We start from the raw sequence: 21,131 nt of genomic DNA on the forward strand, positions 1-21,131 counted from the left end.
TGAATCAGTTCTAATGAGGTGGATGAAACTGGAGCCTATTATACAGAGTGAAGTAAGCCAGAATGAAAAACATAAATACAGTATACTAACACATATATATGGAATTTAGAAAGATGGTAACAATAACCCGGTGTACGAGACAGCAAAGAGACACTGATGTATAGAACAGTCTTATGGACTCTGTGGGAGAGGAGAGGGTGGGAAGATTTGGGAGAATGGCAATGAAACATGTAAAATATCATGTAGGAAACGAGTTGCAGTCAGGTTCGATGCATGATGCTGGATGCTTGGGGCTGGTGCACTGGGACGGCCCAGAGGGATGGTATGGGAGGGAGGAGGGAGGAGGGTTCGGGATGGGGAACACATGTATACCTGTGGCGGATTCATTTTGATATTTGGCAAAACTAATACAATTATGTAAAGTTTAAAATAAAATAAAATTAGAGAAAAAACAAAAAAAAAAAAATAAAATAAGGGAGAGAGGGAGAGAGGGACAGGGGATAGGAGGAGAGAAGGGGACGAGGAATGATTGATGCTGTGGGGAAGAAAATGAAGGATTCTGCTAAATTTCAAAGATATAAATAATAGGATATTATAAAAATACAATAATAAGACACTTTTATTAGCATAGTTTTCAGACTTTCTAGGTTTCAGGATAATGTAGAAAATGCCTGTAATCTCTCACTCAGTATATCTTTACAATTGTTTCTTTTTCTCTTGTTCCCCATTAGCATTTATAGCTCAGTAAGAGGGAAATAACAACATCCAAACCATCTCACTTTAGTTATTTGTGTGTGTGTGTGTTAGTCATTCAGTGATGTCTGACTCTTTAGGATCCCATGGACTGTGGCCCACGAGGCTCCTCTGTCCATGGGATTCTCCAGGCAAGAACACTGGGGTGGGTTGCTGTTCCCTTCTCCAAGTTATTTGTAAAACTTGGAGAAGTAATAAAATAAAAAATCCCAGTATGCAATACTCTTTTATTCTTTATCTTCTGATTTGTGCATATGTTCTGGTCTCTCCTTTCCTTGTACGATAGAGTCAAAGACATGGTTTCACATTTGAGATGACATTTCGTTATATTTCCTTTCTGACAATTTTACTTCTATTAGTCAGCTTGTGTTGCCCTCAGAAACATTATAGACTGAGTATCTTCCTAAAGTTGCTCAAGATGCCAGTGGGTTTAGTTTCTTGTAAGGTCTCTCTCCTGGTTTCTGGAGGGCTGTCCCCTTCTATTCCCACAAAGACACCAATCCTATTGGATTAGGTGCCCAGGCTTATGACCTCCTTTAACCTTAGTTACCCCTTAAAGGCCCCTTCTCCAAATACAGCTGCATTGGGGGTTAGGGTTTCAGTATATGAATTTTAGGGGGACACAGGCTATAACAGAGTAGTATGGAAACCCTGAAACCTGTACAGACTGGAGTATGAGACTTTTCTAAAGGATACTGTTATGATTAATTCTATTGTAAAATAAACAGAAATAAAGTCATGGAAAAATAAAAATTATATTTAGCATTACACAGATATATAGAACAGTCTTTTGGACTCTGTGGGAGAGGGAGAGGGTGGGATGATTTGGGAGAATGGCATTGAAACATGTATAATATCATATAAGAAACAAATCACCAGTCTAGGTTCAAGGCAGGATACAGGATGCTTGGGGCTGGTGCACTGGGATGACCCAGAGGGATGGTATGGGGAGGGAGGTGCGAGGGGGGTTCAGGATTGGAAACATGTGTACACCTGTGGCAGATTCATGTTGATGTATGGCAAAACCAATACAATATTGTAAAGTAAAAAAAAAAAAGAAAATAAAATAAATTAAATTAAAAAAATACTTATTAGAAAAGATTTACAACTAAGCAGACTTGTTTCTTTTAGTGAGTAATATCTGCTTAGGGCAATAGTTTTCAGATAAGAATAGCATCTGGGTAATATTCCATTGTGTGTATGTACCACAACTTTCCTATCAATTTATCTGCCAATGGACATCTAGGTTGCTTCCGATCCTAGCTATTATTAATAGTGCTGCAATGAATATTGGGGTACATGTGTCTTTTTCAGTTCTGGTTTCCTTAGGGTATATGCCCAGTAGTGGGACTGGGGTGGATGGACTTGGGTTCTATTATACAGAATGAAATAAGTCAGAAAGAGAAAGACAAATACCATATATTAACACATATATATGGAATCTAGAAAGATGGTACTGACGATCCTACGTGCAGAGCAGCAAAGGAGACACAGACATAAAGAACAGATTTTTGGACTCAGTGGGAGAAGGAGAGGGTGGGATGACTTGAGAGAATAGCTTTGAAATATATACATTACCATATGTAAGATAGATAACCAGTGTGAGTTTGACTGGAGGAGAAGGGGATGAGAGAGGATGAGATGGTTGGATGGCATTACCGACTTGATGGACATGAGTTTGAGCAAGCTCTGGGAGTTGGTGTTGGACAGGGAAGCCTGGCGTGCTACAGTCCATGGGATTGCAAAGAGTCGGACATGAGTGAGCGAATAAACTGAACTGAACTGTGAGTTTGATGTATGAAGCAGGACACCCAAAGCTGGTGCTCTGTGACAACCTGGACGGATAGGGTGGGGAGGGAGGTGGATGGGGGTTCAGGAGGGAGGGAACACAAGTATACCTATGGCTACCAGTCCATTCTAAAGGAGATCAGCCCTGGGTGTTCTTTGGAAGGAATGATACTAAAGCTGAAACTCCAATACTTTGGCCACCTCATGTGAAGAGTTGACTCATTGGAAAAGACTCTGATGCTGGGAGGGATTGGGGGCAGGAGGAGAAGGGGAAGACAGAGGATGAGATGGCTGGATGGCATCACTGACTCGATGGACGTGAGTCTGAGTGAACTCCGGGAGTTGGTGATGGACAGGGAGGCCTGGTGTGCTGCAATTCATGGGGTCACAAAGAGTCGGACATGACTGAGCGACTGAAATGAACTGAACTCAACTGAATGCTTATTGATGTATGGCAGAACTAACACAATATTGTAAAGTAACTATCCTTCAGCTAAAATATTAAAAAAAGAACAGCATCTGACATCTGTTATAGCCTTGTTTGTGGCTTCTTTTGCCCAATATACATGTTTTGAGACTCAACAATGGTAAATATAACAATACTTCTTTTTATTGCTTATAGTATATGAAGCATTATATGAAGCAATAAAAAACATGTTTATCAATTTCATGGATAACCAATATTAAGATGTCAGTCTCCCTCAAATCGACCTAAAGATTCAATTCAAAACCAGTGTCCAAGCAGTTTTTCTTGAAATTGACAAGCTGATTTTAAAAGAGAAAGTCAGCAAACCTAGAAACGCTAAATCAGTCTGAAGAGGCAGTAGTAGGGTTCACACTATCATTTTTTATAATTTGCCATAAAACTACAGCAAGTTTTATTTATATTGAGACAAGGAGGTGTTGGAGAAAGGAAAGACATAAAGCGGTCTATCTATCTATCATCTATTCATCATCTCTATCATGCACATATCTTTTAATGTTTAAGTATACATTTATACTTAAGTACTAACCATTGTATTAATCAGACTTCTTTTGAGAAATGAAACCAATAGCATATATATAATAATGAATATCATATATGAAGAGGTTTATAATAAGGAATTGGTTCAGACAAATATAAAGACTGGCAATCCAAAACTTCAGAGTGAGCTGGAAGCCTGGAGACACAGGAGATCTGATGGCACAGGTGGAGCCTGAAGGCACTCTGCTGATGAATTTCTTCTTGCTTGAAGGGGATGGTCTTTTTGTTCTATTCAGGCCTTCAACTGATTGGATGAGGCCAACCCACATTGTGGAGGGCAAGGTGCTTTACTCAGATTTCACTGATTTAAATATTAATCTAATCAAACCTCTCCAAAGTGACATAAAATTAAACACCACAAAAATTTCTCAAACTAGAGGTTGAGGTTCCAAATGTAACTTTCCTTTCACCTTTCCACTTCCCCTCTGCCTCCAAGGCCAGGTGCACCACTTCCCTCTACCTAGTTTTTAAAGAAAAGTCTTAAGCATAATCATAGATGTTTCCATCATTCATGGTATGTATCTAGTAAGTTAGCAAGCCCTATATGTTCTGCTTTCGTGATATATACCAGATAAAAATTACTTCTCGCGTATCCAAGAATAAGACACTAGCTAATATCTCAGATGACCATTATATCTACTACTGTGGGCAGGAATCCCTTATAAGAAATGGAGTAGCCATCAGAGTCAACAAAAGAGTCAGAAATGCAGTACTTGGATGCAATCTCAAAAATGACAGAATGATCTCTGTTCGTTTCCAAGGCAAACCATTCAATATCACAGTAATCCAAGTCTATGCCCAGACCAGTAACGCTGAAGAAGCTGAAGTTGAACAGTTCTATGAAGACCTACAAGACCTTCTAGAACTAGGGACCGGAATGCAAAAGTAGGAAGTCAAGAAACACCTGGTAACAGGCAAATTTGGCCTTGGAGTACAGAATGAAGCAGGGCAAAGGCTAATAGAGTTCTGCCAAGAGAACACATTGGTCATAGCAAACACCCTCTTCCAACAACACAAGAGAAGACTCTACACATGGACATCACCAGATGGTCGACACTGAAATCAGACTGATTATATTCTTGGCAGCCAAAGATGGAGAAGCTCTATACAGTCGGCAAAAACAAGACCAGGAGCTGACTGTGGCTCAGATCATGAACTCGTTATTGCCAAATTCAGACTGAAATTGAAGAAAGTGGAGAAAACCACTAGACCATTCAGTTCAGTTCAGCCGCTCAGTCATGTGTGACTCTTTGCGACCCCGTAAAACACAGCACGCTAGGCCTCCCTGTCCATCACCAACTCCCAGAGTTCACTCATACTCACGTCCATTGAGTCAGTGATGCCATCCAGCTATCTCATCCTCTGTCGTCCCCTTCTCCTCCTGCCCCCAATCCCTCCCAGCATCAGAGTCTTTTCCAATGAGTCAACTCTTCGCATGAGGTGCCCAAAGTACTGGAGTTTCAGCTTTAGCATCTTTCCCTCCAAAGAAATCCCAGGGCTGATCTCCTTCAGAATGGACTGGTTGGATCTCCTTGCAGTCCAAGGGACTCTCAAGAGTCTTCTCCAACACCACAGTTCAAAAGCATCAATTCTTCAGAGCTCAGCTTTCTTCACAGTCCAACTCTCACATCCATACATGACCACTGGAAAAACCATAGCCTTGACTAGACGAACCTTTGTTGGCAAAGTAATGTCTCTGCTTTTGAATATGCTATCTAGGTTGGTCATAACTTTTCTTCCAAGGAGTAAGTGTCTTTTAATTTCATGGCTGCAATCACCATCTGCAGTGATTTTTGAGCCCCCAAAAATAAAGTCTGACACTGTTTCCACTGTTTCCCCATCTATTTCCCATGAAGTGATAGGGCCAGATGCCATGATCTTCATTTTCTGAATGTTGAGCTTTAAGCCAACTTTTTCCACTCTCCTCTTTCACCTTCATCAACAGGCTTTTTAGTTCCTCTTCACTTTCTGCCATAAGGGTGGTGTCATCTGCATATCTGAGGTTATTGATATTTCTCCCGGCAATCTTGATTCCAGCTTGTGCTTCATCCAGTCCAGTCTTTCTCATGATGTACTCTGCATATAAGTTAAATAAGTAGGGTGACAATATACAGCCTTGACGTACTCCTTTTCCTATTTGGAACCAGTCTGTTGTTCCATGTCCAGTTCTAACTGTTGCTTCCTGACCTGCATACAGGTTTCTTAAGAGGCAGGTCAGGTGGTCTGGTATTCCCATCTCTTTCAGAATTTTCCACAGTTTGTTGTGATCCACACAGTCAAAGGCCTTGGCATAGTCAATAAAGCAGAAATAGAAGTTTTTCTGGAACTCTCTTGCTTTTTCAATGATCCAATGGATGTTGGCAATTTGATCTCTGGTTCTTCTGCCTTTTCTAAAACCAGCTTGAACATCTGGAAGTTCATGGTTCATGTTTACTTAGCCATAATAAACTACAGAAAGTTAATTGCATATTAATCTAAATAGCATCTCATTTATACATCTTAGCCAAGTAAACTAAATCATACCATACCAGAGCAACACCTCCTCCATAGTGTTTATCACACATCCTCCCTTGAAAGGTTGCACCAATATAATTTGATTTTTCTCTGTAACTTAAGTTTAAAAAAGCATAATCATATAACTTTGCTAAATTAAGCACAATTATAATTAAATTTAACTAGTACTTTCTTGTTTTGCATACTCAAATAACAATTTCAGATATTTCCACTTAACAACACTAGGATAAGAAAGCATAGAAATGGATGATATGTGTCTGCTTATTTTTAAAATAGTAATATAGATTAAAAATAATAAAAAGTGAATTATTATATGAATTTTTAGACAGCAATGAAGATTCTTTTTTATATAATTTTTTCAAAATTTACTGATTCTTAAAAAGTAAATATAATAAAAATAAATAAAATTCCTTAAAACTAGAAAGCTAAGACATTTCAGTTGACAATTGGGCAGAGTAAGCTTCTGGGTTGAAATCCCTCCTTAATCTGATATAATTAGCCTGGTCTAACCATGCAGAGGTATGTGTATTTGTGGAAGAAAAATAATATAAAAGGTTAAAATTTTATAATTTTATATATGATTTTTACATAATATGATAATATATAATACATATGGGTCCTGAATATTGATAAGAGAAAAACAAAGAGATTATTAAATAGAAATGGAGGCTTGTATTTTTTAAAATGTGGTTGATTGTGAATATAGTACATTAGAGATATTGAAATGTACAATAATGTTTCCACGTCATTATTTGCTTTTGTTCTATAGAAACAAAGCATAAAAAGAAGGCTACATCTCTAAATTCATAGAATACATTTCTTCAAAGAGATATTGCTAATATTTTACATTTAGTTAAGTGTTAGTTACTCAGTTGTGTCCGACTCTTTGTGACCCCATGGACTGTAGCCCACCAGGTTCCTCTGCCAATGGTATTTTCCAGGCAAAAATACTGAAGTGAGTTGCCATTTCCTACTCCAGAGGATCTTCCCAACACCAGGACTGAACTCACATCTCTTGAGTCTCCTGCATTGGCAGGCAGGTTCTTTACCCCTAGTGTCACCAGTTAGGCACATTTAATGATGTTATATACTCAGTGTAAGAAGACATACTTTAATAAGATTGAAGCAGGTTTTAACTATCAGCCAATATATAGAGTAATCGATATTCGTAATTCTGCTATAAAACTTATGTTGTGAAAAATACTATTCACAGGATATTGTATGTAAAGAAATGACAAGATATTTTTTCCTTAATGGCTTGTCAGAAATTAGGTCAAATTACAGATGCTTTCTAATGTGTAATATTTAGTAATGACAAGATATACTTACACAAGTAAAAACGCCATATCATGTGGACGTAGGACAAGATAAGATCGTTTCCATTTTACAAATCTGTGTAATAATTCATTAGCATCTCCAGTTACTGGAATTTTATTTTCATCTATCCAAAGCTCTAATGAAGATAGAATTACTGTAATATTAAGTGAAGTAAAAATCTAAAATAGGAGACATAAAGAAAATATGTTTAAACTATATGGCTTAAATAGATTTGGGAATTTATCTGCAAAAATAAACACTATACAAGACATACACATTAAAAATATAAACTGCAAATCTGGATTGCATCTTATAAATTATATTAGTGAGTAATAAATATCACAAATAAAACAAGTAATAAGGAACATTTTGATATGCTTGTACTTAATTAAGCCAGGCCAATGTCACGCACGTGCTTTACCTAATTTGATCCTTACAAAACTCTAAGTAGGTATTTATAATTATTAATTACTGCAATTAAAGGGTTATAAAACTTAAAGTGGTTATATATTTGCCCTCTTTCACACAACATATGTAGTCAGGCAGGGTGATTAAAAAAAAAAACACTCTGAAAACTGTTTAGGTAACACAGGCAAATGCATAAGTAAACACTTACAGCATTGGTCAATCCAGTCAACTGGAAAATCTTTTGAATGACAACAGTCGTATCAGCACCCATATGATTATACTGAAAAAGATAATTTGCATTTTAGATCTAAATATATATATATATTTTATTGCTTCCTATCTAATAATGCTTATTATACTTAAATTGTCAAAGTTAAGAAATTTTTTAAAATTACCAATTTATTAGTTTTTAAACATTATCTATTATTATAGACAGCATGATATACATTAAGTGTGAAAATGAAAAACAAAAAAAAGACACTACAAACTTTCACAAAAAGAAGAAAACTTTCTAAATTCACTTATGAGGCCATTTCATGGGAAATAAATGGGGAAACAGTCAGACTTTATTTTTTTGGGCTCCAAAATCACTGCAGATGGTGATTGCAGCCATGAAATTAAAAGATGCTTACTCCTTGGAAGGAAAGTTATGACCAACCTAGATAGCATATTGAAAAGCAGAGACATTACTTTGCCAACAAAAGTACATCTAGTCAAGGCTATGGTTTTTCCTGTGGTCATGTATGGATGTGAGAGTTGGACTGTGAAGAAAGTTGAGTGCCAAAGAATTGATGCTTTTGAACTGTGGTGTTGGAGAAGACTCTTGAGAGTCCCTTGGACTGCAAGGAGATCCAACCAGTCCATCCTAAGGGAGATCAGTCCTGGGTGTTCATTGGAAGGACTGATGCTAAAGCTAAAACTCTAATACTTTGGCCACCTCATGTGTAGAGTTGACTCATTGGAAAAGACCCTGATGCTGGGAGGGATTGACAGCAGGAGGAGAAGGGGATGACAGAGGATGAGATGGCTGGATGGCATCACCAACTCGATGGACATGAGTTTGAGTGAACTCCGAGAGCTGGTGATGGACAGGGAGGCCTGGTGGGCTGGATTCATGGGGTCTCAAAGAGTCGGACACGACTGAGCAACTGAACTGAACTGAAACATTATCTATTATTATAGATAGCATGATATATATTAAGTGTGAAAACGAAAAACAAAAAAGACACTACAAGCTTTCACAAAAAGAAGAAAACTTTCTAAACTCACTTATGAGGCCAGCATTATCCTAATATCAAAACCACTTAAAAATAGCATGAATAAAAGAAAATTATAGGCCAAATTCTTAATGAATATAGGTGGAAAAATTCTCAAGAGAATATTGGCAACATGAATTCAACAACACACTGAAAGGATCATATACCATGATCCAGTGAGATTTATTCCAGGGATCCAAGAATGGTTTAATCTCTCTGAATCAATCAGTGTGATACACCCCATTAACAAAATGAAGAATAAAAAAATCATATGATCATCTCAATAGATGCAGAAAAAAACATTTAATAAATTTCAATCTGCTTTCAGGATAAAAACTCACCAAAGTGAATATAGAGAGAATACACCACAACATAATAAAGGCCATGATCAACATCACACTCAGCAGTGTAAAGTTGGAAACTTTCCCAATAAGACCAGGAACAAGAGAAGGATACCTGTAGTTGCCACTTTTATCTAACATAGTACTGGAAGTCTCAGTCAGAGCAATTAGGCAAGGAAAACAACTACAAGGTATTCAAATTGGGAAAGAAAGAAGTGACACTGTCACTATTTGCAGGTGACATAAATAGAAAACCCTAAAATGAAAGTGTTAGTTGCTCAGTTGTGTCCAACTCTTTTGGACTGTAGCCCACCAGGCTCCTGTCTATAAAATTCTCCATGCAAGAATGCTGGATTGGGTAGCCATTCCCTTCTCCAGGGGTTCTTTCCAACCCAGGGATTAAAGCTGGGTTTCCTGCATTGCAGGCAGATTCTTTACCATCTGAGGCACCAGGGAAGCCCATCAGAAAACTGTTGGAACTAGAAAGAAATTCACTAAAGCTGCAAGATACAAAACCAATATACAAAAATCGGTTATATTATCTCTCGACAATAATAAGCTATCAGAAAGCAAAACTAAGAAAACAATGCCATTTACAACAGCATCAGAAGAATAAAATACCTAGGAATAAATTTAACCAAGGAAATGAAAGATCTTTTCACTGAAAACTATATAAAGACATTGATTAAAGAAACTGAAGAAGGGAGAGAGCAAGGTGGTGGAGGAGTAGGAGGACCTGGAGTACATCTCTCCCCACAGATACATTAGGAATACACCTTCAGACACAGAAGTACATGCAGGACACCAGCTGAGAGTGGACAGGAGTACCTGACCAGTGGAAAAGAATTTATAGAACCACGCAAAACTCGGTAGGACGAAGGAACTAGGGAGAAAGATAGGAGTGTTAGTAGGGCTGGACCTGCCCTCAGTGGGTGGGGAAAGTGAAGCAGGGGTCCAATCCCAACATCGGGGCAATTGTCTGAGTCAGAAGAGAAACATTTAAGGCTGAGAGTGAAACATCTGAACTGTGGCACCTAAATGGAATGAGAATCAGACAGTCCTTGCTGCAGCCATACATACTTGGGACAGGGATGTAGGTTCCCTAGAAGGCGCAGTGGCTGGGAACTTGAGTTTAAGGATTGTGGAGCAATCCCAGGGTGAGGGCTGCTGTTGACTGTGGAGAGACGGATCAAGGGGATATGAGAGAGGAGACTGTGGTGGGAAAATCCTGTGGAGGAAAGCCACGTGGAAGCAAGGCAATACGGGAGTCACGTGGAGGGGTGGAGCCATCGCCATACCCTCTCTCTCCACACACGCCTGCATTAGCAGCTGAACAATAGAAAGGCTGGCCCTCAAACACCTGACACACTGCACTACAGAGTAGGACCCCACCCAGGGTGCCCCTTTAAGTGACTGATGTGCAAGACCACACAGTAGGACCCCAGCCAGGGGCGTGGGCCCTCTATGTGCCTAATGGGTCAAGCAACAGAGAAGGACCCCGGGCAAGTGCCTGAACAGGCAGAGATGCAGAGAAAAACTGGCTATAGAGGCCTTCTGATCGCCAGCTACAAGAAACTTGAAGAAAGACTCTGATAGGGCCATAACTCCTGTGGCGGAGGCAGTCTGTGCCCCTGCACACTTGGCACCTAGGGTCCCTGCAAGCCAAGCAGCTGCACCACCTTCATGATCAACCCTCCCTGGGACAAAGCCGCCACAGGCATAAAAAGTCTTGTGTCTATGCACGCAGGGTCGCTTTGGGCGTGTTCAACTCTTTGTGACCTTGTGGACTGTGGCCTGACAGGCTTCTCTGCCAGGGCAGTTCTCCAGGCAAGAATACTGGAGTGTATTGGCCAATACTGGTTGCCATACCCTTCTAGAGCACTATATTTCATGCTGTCCTGGCTGCCAACTCCCCTGAGTCCCTGGTGCTGCCAGAGCCCCTGCAACCCAAGCAGCTGTACCACGTCCACACCTGGCCCTCACTGGGGGACACCCAAGTCCTCCAGGGCAGCCTCAGAAGCAAAGCCCAGTGGACTAGCCACATGCAGAGATGGAAAGAAAACCACAATTGAAACCCAGGGACAGTGTGGCTAAGGAAGAAGACCCAAACCCCTCCCACCAGCTGTACAAGCTGCACATTAAATCCGCATGATCAACTAGGCAGACTCTGTGTCTATGGAACATATATAAAAGGGCATTGAGAGCTCCCACAAAGGAAAACACACTAGTTCTGACAGCTGTGGATATTGGAGGCAAGAACACACAGGAGTAGGAGCAGATTAGAATCTGAGCTGCCCCCACAGCAGGTCCAGAGACCAGCACAGTGTTGGAGGGCATCCTAGGGAGGTGATGCAGACTGTGACTCCCAGCGAGGGAAAGGACGCTGACAGCAGTGACTCAAGAAAAACATTTATTATTCTTGTGTTTTGACTTGTTCTGTAGATTCATTTGGATTTTTAAATATTTTTTTTTATTTTTATTTTTTTCCCCTCCGTTCCCCCCAAAAAAACCCTGATGTGCAGTTTTCAATTTTTTTGGCACTATGAAATCTAATTAAGCTTTTGAGCTTTTTTTCTCTTTTCTCAGTCACACTTTTTTTTTTTATTGTTGTTATAAACCCTTGCCTCTATGTTGTGCTTTTGCAGTTCTATGGAGTTTTCCTCTTTTTTTTTCTTTTCTTTCTTCTTCCTTTTATTTTTCTCCTTTTTAACTTTTAATTTCTTTAAAACCTATTATTCTTTTTCTACATTTATACCTTTGTTTGCTTTCCTACTGTTCTCTTCCCCTTGCAGTTAATCTTTAATGTATATAAATCTTCTTTATCTACCTCTATTTACCTTTGCATATCTATTCTTTCTTTCTTTCCTTCCTTTCTACTAAACATATTTATTAGCTTTGTTTTCATTGCTTTATTCCCCACCTGGCACATTGCTTTAGTTTTGTCTTCCAGTTTATGCTTTAGCTAGTTTTATTCTTAACTGGTAGATATAATTTTTGGTTTTGTTCACTGGGTCAATCTACTGTACTTTATTTTTGTTGAACTGTTTTGAATTTGCTTATGGGTGCATAGGTATATATTTTGTTATTTTAATTATTCTTTGCCTGATTTTGTAACTACCATTTGTCTGAGGTTCATCTTTGGTTTCTTGTTTTTGGGTATTTGTTTTAAACTCACTTAATGCCATAACAAACCACTTGTGGAATCTTCATTCCTGACCAGAGATCAAGCCCTGAACCTTTGAAGTGGGAGCACTGACTTCAAGACCCTAGACTACCATAGAACTCACCCTAGGGAGTATCAAATAGTGGGAACTCACACAAAGGAAACCACTGGAACACAAGACCCAGCATTACTCAACGAGCATTAGCATTTGTTTTTAAACAACAAACAAAACAAAACAAAAATACAAACCTAATCATCAGCAGATAGGATTGCCAACTCACTCAACCTTACCAATCAGAGGGAAAAAAAAAAAAACTCAGCACAAAACTTGATCCAAACTTAGGAGGGCAGAAACCAAAAGGAAAAAAGAACTCAACCTTGAAGCCTGGGAAGATGAGACCTCAAACACAAGAAGATAAAAAATAAAAATAATGGAAAGTAAAGAAATACTACACAAATGAAGGAACAAACTAGAAACACAGAAGTCCAAATAAATGAAGAGGAAATAGGCAAGCTACCTGAAAAAGAATTCAGAATACTGATAGTAAAGATGATCAAAACCCTTGAAAACAGAATGGGGAAAATGCAAGAATCCATTAACAAAGACCTAGAAGAATTAAAAAATAAACACACAAACAACACAATGACTGAAATTAAAAATACTCTAGAAGGAACCAAGAGCAGAATATTTGAAGCTGAAGAATAAATCAGTGGGCTGGAAGATAAAATGGTGGAAATAACTTCTGAAGAGCAGAATAAAGTAAAAAGAATGAAAAGAACTGAGGATAGTCTCAGAGACCCCTGGGATGATATCAAATTTACCAACATTTGAATTATAGAGGTCCCAGAAAAAGAAGAGAAAAAGAAAGAGTATGAGAAAAGATTTGAAGAGATTATAGTTGAAAATTTCCCCAAACAAGGAAAAGGAAATAGTCAACCAAGTTCAAAGAGGTGCAAAGAGTCCCATACAGGATAAACCCAAGGAGAAACACATCAAGCACATACTAATCAAACTTATAAAGACTAAAGACAAAGGAAATATATTAAAAGCAGCAAGGGAAAAGCAACAGTAGCATACAAGGGAAACCTCATAGGTTTAACATCTGATCTTTCAGCAGAAATTCTGCAGGCCAGGAGGGAATGGCAGGATATTTTTAAAGCACTGAAAGGGAAAAATCTACAATCAAGATTACTGTAACTGGCAAGGATCTCATTCAAAATTGTTGGACAGATAAAAAGTTTTTCAGACAAGCAAAAGTTAAGAGAATTCAGTATGACCAAGGCTTTAGAACAAATGTTAAAGGGACTTATATAGTCAAGAAATACAAGAGAAGAAAAAGATATACAAATGAAAACAGTTAGGAAAATGGCAATAGGAACATATATATGAAAATTACTTTAAATGTAAACAGATGAAATGCTCCAACCAAAAGACACAGACTGGCTGAATGGACACAAGAACAAGACCCAAATATATGCTGTCTACAAGAAACTCACTTTAGATCTAAAGACACATATAGACTGAAAGTGAGAGGATGGAAGAATATATTGCATGCAAATGGGAAGCAAAAGAAAGCTGGAGTAGCAATCCCCATATCAGACAAAATAGACCTTAAAATAAGTTTACAAGAGATAAGGAAAGACACTACATAATGATCAAGGGATCAATCCAAGAGGAAGACATAACAATTGTAAATATCTATACACCCAACAGATGGTGATTGCAGCCATGAAATTAAAAGATGCTTACTCCTTGGAAGGAAAGTTATGACCAACCTAGGTAGCATATTGAAAAGCAGGGACATTACTTTGCCAACAAAGGTCCATCTAGTCAAGGCTATGGTTTTTCCAGTGGTCATGTATGGATGTGAGAGTTTGACTATGAAGAAAGCTGAGCGCTGAAGAATAGATGCTTTTAAACTGTGGTGTTGGAAAAGACTCTTGAGAGTCCCTTGGACTCAAGGGGAACCAACCAGTCCATTCTGAAGGAGATCAGTCCTGGGTGTTCTTTGGAAGGAATGATGCTAAAGCTGAAACTCCAGTACTTTGGCCACCTCATGTGAAGAGTTGACTCCTTGGAAAAGACTGTGATGCTTGGAGGGATTGGGGGCAGGAGGAGAAGGGGATGACAGAGGATGAGATGGCTGGATGGCATCACCGACTCAATGGACATGAGTTTGAGTGAATTCCAGGAGTTGGTGATAGACAGGAAGGCCTGGTGTGCTGCGATTCATGGGGTCGCAAAGAGTCAGACACGACTGAGTGACTGAACTGAACTGAACTGAACTGATGCACCCAACACAGGAGCACCTCAGTACCTCAGACAAACACTAACAGACATAAAAGGAGAAATTGACAGTAACACAATAACAGTAGGAGACTTTAACAGCCCACTCATACCAATGGACAGAGCATCAAAACAAAAAATTAATAAGGAAACACAAGTCTTAAATGATACATTAGATGAGATGGATCTCATTGATATCTTCTGGGCATTCCATCCAATGCAGAAGAATACACATTCTTCTCAAGTGCATGTGGAACATTCTTCAGGATAGACCACATCTTGGGTCACAAATCAAACCTCAGTAAATTTAAGAAAATTGAAATTATGTCAAGAATTTTCTCCAACCACAACATTATGAGACTAGATATCAATTACAGGAAAAAAACTGTAAAAACACAAACACTTGGAGATTAAATAATATGTATCTACAAAACAACTTGTTACTGAAAAAATCAAAAGGGAAATAAAATTTCTAGAAAAAAATGACAATGAAAGCATGACAACTCAAAACCTATGGGATGCAGCAAAAGTAGTTCTAAGAGGGAAGTTTACAGCAATACAATCCTACCTCAAGAAACAAGAAAAAGCATCGAATAGACAACCTAACTTTATGCCTAAAACAACTGGAAAAAGAACAAACAAATCCCCAAATTAGTAGAAGGAAATAAATCATAAAGATCAGAGCAGAAATAAACATAAAAGAAATGCAAGAATAGTAAAGATTAACAAAGCTAAAAGCTGGTTCTTTGAGAAGATATACAAAATTGACAAACCTTTAGCCAGACTCATCACAAAAAGAAGAAAGAGGAAGCAAATCAACAAAATTAGAAATGAAAAAGGAGAGGTTACAACAGACAATGCAGAAATACAAAGGATTATAAGAGACTATTATGAACAATTATATGGCAATAAAATGGATAACCTGGAAGAAATTCTTAGAAAAGATCAATCTTCCAATACTGAACCAGAAAGATACATAAATTATGAACAACCCATTACAAGCACTGAAATTGAAGCTGTGATCAAAAATCTCCCCCAAAACAAAAGCCCAGGACCAGATGGCTTCACAGGAGAATTCTACCAAACATTTAGAGAAGAGCTAGTGCCTATCCTTCTAAAACTCTTTCAAAAAATTGCAGAGGAAGGAACACTTCCAAACTCATTCTACAAGGCCACCATCAGCCTGATACCAAAACCAAAGACAACACAGAGAAAGAAAACTACAGGCCAATATCACTGATGAACATAGATGAAAAACTCCTCAACAAAATTTTAGCAAACAGAATTCAGCAACACATCAAAAAGCTCATATACCATGATCAAACTGGGTTTATTCCAGGGATGCAACGGTTCTTCAATATACAGAGATCAATCAATGTGATACACCATATTAACAAAGTGAAAGATAAAAACCATATGATCATCTCAATAGATGCAGAAAAAGCCTTTGACAAAATTCAGTACCCATTTATGACTAAAACTCTTCAAAAAATGGGCATAGAAAGAACCTACCTCAACATAGTGAAGACAATATGTGATAAGCCTACAGCAAACATTATTCTCAATGGTGAAAAATGGAAAGCATTCCCTCTAAGATCAAGAACAATACAAGGGTGTCCACTTTCACCACTATTATTCAACATAGTTCTGGAAGTCCTAGCTATAGCAATCAGAGAAGAAAAAGAAATAAAAGGAATCCAGATCAGGAAAGAAGAAATAAAGCTCTCACTGTTTGCAGATGACATGATACTATACATAGAAAACCCTAAAGATAGTATCAGAAAACTACTAGAGCTAATCAGTGAATTTAGCAAAGTTTTAGGATACAAAATCAATGCACAGAAATCACTTGCATTTCTATATACTAACAACAAAAAATCAGAAAGAGAAATTAAGCAATCAATTCCATTCACCATTGGAACAAAATAATTAAACATCTAGGAATAAACTTACCTAAGGAGACAAAAGAACTGTACACATAAAATTATAAGACACTAATGAAAGAAGTCAAAGATGAAATAAACAGATGGAGAGATATTCCATGTTCCAGAGTTTGAAGAATCAATATTGTGAAAATGACTATACTACCAAACACAATCTACAGATTCAGTGTGATTCCTATCAAATTACCAATGGCACTTTTCACAGAACTAGAACAAAAAATTTCATGGAAACACAAAAGACCCTGAATAGCCAAAGCGTCTTGAGAAAGAAGAATGGAGCTGGAGGAATCAACCTTCCTGACTTCAGATTATACTACAAAGTTACAGTCATCAAGACAGTATGGCACTAGCACATAAAAAGAAATATAGACCAATGAAACAAGATAGAAAGCCCAGATATATACCCATGTACCTATGGGTACCTTATTTTTGACAAAGGAGGCAAGAATATGCAATGGGGCTAAGACAGCCTCTTCGATAAATGGTGCTGGGAAAACTGGACAGCAACATGTAAAAGAATGAAACACCATACAGAAAGATAAACTCAAAATTGATTAAAGACCTAAATGTAAGACCAGAAACTATAAAACTCTTAGAGGAAAATATAGGCAGAATACTCGATGATACAAATCAAAGCAAGATCCTCTATGACCCACCCGCTAGAGTAATGGAAATAAAAATAAAAGTAAACAAGTGAGGCCTGATTAAACTTAAAAACTTTTGCACAGTAAAGGAAACTGTAAGCAAGGTGAAAAGACAACCCTCAGAAAGGGAGAGAATAATGGGGAATGAAACAACTGACAAAGGATTAATTTCCAAAATACACAAGCAGCTCATACAACTCAATACCAGAAAAACAAAGAACCTAATCAAAGTGTGGGAAAAAGGCTGAAACAGAGTCAGACACAACTAAAGTGGCTTAGCACACACACACAGGCACACAACCAATAATCAGCCATGAAATTAAAAGATGTTTGCTCCTTGGAAGGGAAGCTATGACAAACCTATGACAAGCCTAAACAGCATATTCAAAGGCAGAGATATCATTTTGCTGACACAGGTCCATATAGTCAAAACTGTGGTTTTTCCAATAGTCATGTACAGATGTGAGATTGGACCATAAAGAAGGCTGAGTACTGAAGAATGGATACTTTTGAATTTTGGTGAGGAAGAAAAGTCAGTCAATACATGTCAACACCGAAGTACATCATTTGTTAGAAATATATATGACAAAGATTTTGAAGCAGCCTTTGTAAAATGATGAAAACAAATAATTAAAAATATTCTTCATGGAAGTGAAATCAGCAAAAGGGAGAACCAGAAAACACCAAGCCTTTGTTTTTCTCTGGAAATATCAAAAGACAATCAGAAAATGGTTGATATGATAACCCCATTGGAGCCTCTGGAAAACCTATGGAAAATATCCAAAGATCTACAGCAGCCAAGCCAATGTCCAACCAAGAAAAACCCACCTTGAAAATGACAGGAAATCGTGTGGCATTTACTCTCCTATGCCCTACTTCCTCCCCAGCTTGGCATTATTTAGTCTGGAGGAAAGGCCCATCTGTTCCCCAATTTCCTCTCTTATACCAGGTGGAGCAGAGAAGACCTTATTTGCAATTTTCTACCTATCTGGAAGGTGTCCAAATGATTGTTTTCTGTGTCACCTAATCCAGTTTTTAGGTAGCAAAAAGGGGTCGTCAATGCTTGTTAAAACTTCAAGGTTATGACAGACCCACAGATACTTGGAACAAGAGATTACAGGTGGAAATATACAGATAGAAAGCCCTGAAAAGATGCTGGGGTGAGATCTTTTGGAACCTGAGATATTGAAAAGCAGCCATGTATATAGTGAATCCCACAGGCCAAGGCAAGACATATGGTCAGAGAGACCTGAGAACATCTTAAACTTTCACCACATGGACTAAGAGGTAACCCAGCTAATCAGTGAAGGCTACCCTGACATACAGCCAGTCCCCAAAAATGGTTTAAAAGGTGGTTATTTTTTTAAAATGCTGAATTTTCAATAAAAATCACAAGATACCTTAGTCAATTTGGCCTACTATAACAAAAACACCATAAAACTTGGTTTCAAACAACAGCCATTTGTTTCTCACAGTTCTGAAGGCTGGAAAGTTTAAAGGTTAAGTCTCCAGCCACAGACATCAATTCTGTGTTGATGAGAACGTGCTGTGTCCTCACATGGTAGAAGAGGTGTCCTTTCTTTTATAAGGGCACTAATCCCGTTCATGAGGGCTCCACCTTCATGACCTAAGCCATTCCCAAAGGCTCCACTGCCAAATAACATCACTATGTGCATGTTCTTGCTTCTTGCTCAGTTGCTTCAGTCATGTCAGACTCTTTGTAACTCTATGGACTGTAGCCCACCAGGCTCCTCTGTCCATGGGATTCTCCAGGCAAGAATACTGGAGTGGGCTGCCATGCCCTTCTCCAGGATATCTTCCCCACCCAGGGATAGAACCCATGTCTCCTGCAGCTTCTGCACTGCAGGCAAATTCTTTACTGCTGAGCCCCTGGGGAAGCCCCACCATCATTATTCATCAGTATACATGTGAACAGAAAAGAAACATTCAGTCTATATTATAAGGCAAACTAGCAAACAACAACAAAAGCATAGCTCAAGGGAATGAAATAAATTGGCAGAAACCAGTCCTGAGAACTTGGAGACTTACTAGACAAAGTCCCTAAAACGACTGTCTAAAATATGCTCAAAGAGCTAAAGGAGATGGACATGTACACACAGCTTTATTTTGAATGGATAAACAACAGAGGATTACTGTACAGCACAGAGAACTCTGCTCAATGTCATGTGGCAGCCTGGATGGGAGGGGAGCTTGGGGTAGAATGGATACATGTGCATGTATGACTGAGTCAATCTGCTGCACCTGAAACTATCACAATATTGTTAATTGCTTATACTCCAAAATAAAATAAAAAGTTTTTTAAAAAGCTAAAGGATAAAAAGAATGAAGTGAAGTCAGGAAAATGATGTATGAATAAAATGAGAATGGCAACAAAGATATAGAACTATAAAAGAAATCAAAAAGAATTCTGGCATTGAAAATGCAATAACTGAATTAAAAGTTGAGTAGATGGATTCAACAGCAGATTTAAAGGAGCACAAGAAAGAATCAGTAAACTTGAGAATAGGATAATTTAAATTGTTGAGTCTGAGAACCAAAAAGAAAATAGAAAGGGGGGAACATGTGGGATACCATATGTAGTACAATATACAAATAAAGAGAATCCCAGAAAAAGAAGAGAAATTATCTAAATAATGGCCAAAAGCTTGTTAAATTTGATGAAACACATGAACCCACAAATCCTGGAAGCTTAACAAATTCTAAGAAGGATAGAGCCAAAGGGACTCACACCAAGACACATTATAATCAAATTATCTAAAGCTAAAAACAAAGAGAATACTAATATTGAAGACAATAAGAAAAAAGCAACTAACCATGTAAAAGGGATGATAATAAGATTACTAGCCAATTTCTTAGCAAAAACTGCAGGGCCAGAAGACAATGAGATGCTATATTTAAAGTACTGAATGCAAAATGGAAAAGGCACCTTGGAAGACAGCTTGGCAACTTCTCACACACACAAAACACCAAACAAACAAACAAAAAGACTGTTATCATATGATGTAGCAATCATGCTGCAGGATATTTACCCAAAGGAGATAAAATATGTCCATGAAAAAACGTGTGCAGGGATATTTGCAGCAGCTTGATTCATAACTGCCAGAATGTGGAAGCAACTGAGATGCCCTTTAGAAGGTGAATGGATAAACAAACTGTGGTATATACAGACAATACAATGTTATTAAGTTCTAAAAAGAAATTAGCTCTAAATCCATGATAAGGCACGTGGTAAAGTTAAATGCATGTTACCAAGGTAAAGAAGACAATCTGTCATGGCTACAGACCTCACATTTCAACTATGTGACATTCTCAAAAAGGCAAAATTATCGAGATAGTAAAAAGATCAAAGGTTACTAGATGTTACGAGTATGCTGCTACTGCTGCTACTAAATCACTTCAGTCGTGTCTGACTCTGTGCGACCCCATAGACGGGAGCCCACCAGGCTCCCCCATCCCTGGAATTCTCCAGGCAAGAACACTGGAGTGGGTTGCCATTTCCTTCTCCAGTGCATGAAAGTGAAAAGTGACCGTGAAGTAGCTCAGTTGTGTCCGACTCTGAGCGACTCCATGGACTCCTCCATTCATGGGATGAATCCCAGGCACCTCTGTCCATGGGATTCTCCAGGCAAGAGTACTGGAGTGGGTTGCCATTTCCTTCTCTGGTTATGAGTA

The 21,131-nt window shown here is 38.4% G+C and overlaps 1 protein-coding gene across 3 annotated transcripts in view; it reads right to left on the bottom strand.

Annotated features, from left to right (window-relative positions):
* The window catches only part of LOC133240017 (disintegrin and metalloproteinase domain-containing protein 2), a 102,694-nt gene that overhangs the window by 51,172 nt on the left and 30,391 nt on the right, over positions 1 to 21,131 (bottom strand). For all 3 annotated transcript variants that reach the window (XM_061404531.1, XM_061404530.1, XM_061404533.1), the window contains 3 exons: positions 8,013 to 8,084; positions 7,409 to 7,575; positions 6,094 to 6,175 (listed from right to left, as the gene is read on the bottom strand). In XM_061404531.1, coding sequence (XP_061260515.1) covers positions 6,094 to 6,175; positions 7,409 to 7,575; positions 8,013 to 8,084 — 321 coding nt within the window. The remainder of the gene's footprint in view (positions 1 to 6,093; positions 6,176 to 7,408; positions 7,576 to 8,012; positions 8,085 to 21,131) is intronic.

The sequence above is a fragment of the Bos javanicus genome, chromosome 27, assembly GCF_032452875.1.
Source record: "Bos javanicus breed banteng chromosome 27, ARS-OSU_banteng_1.0, whole genome shotgun sequence".
Taxonomy (NCBI): Eukaryota; Metazoa; Chordata; class Mammalia; order Artiodactyla; family Bovidae; genus Bos; species Bos javanicus.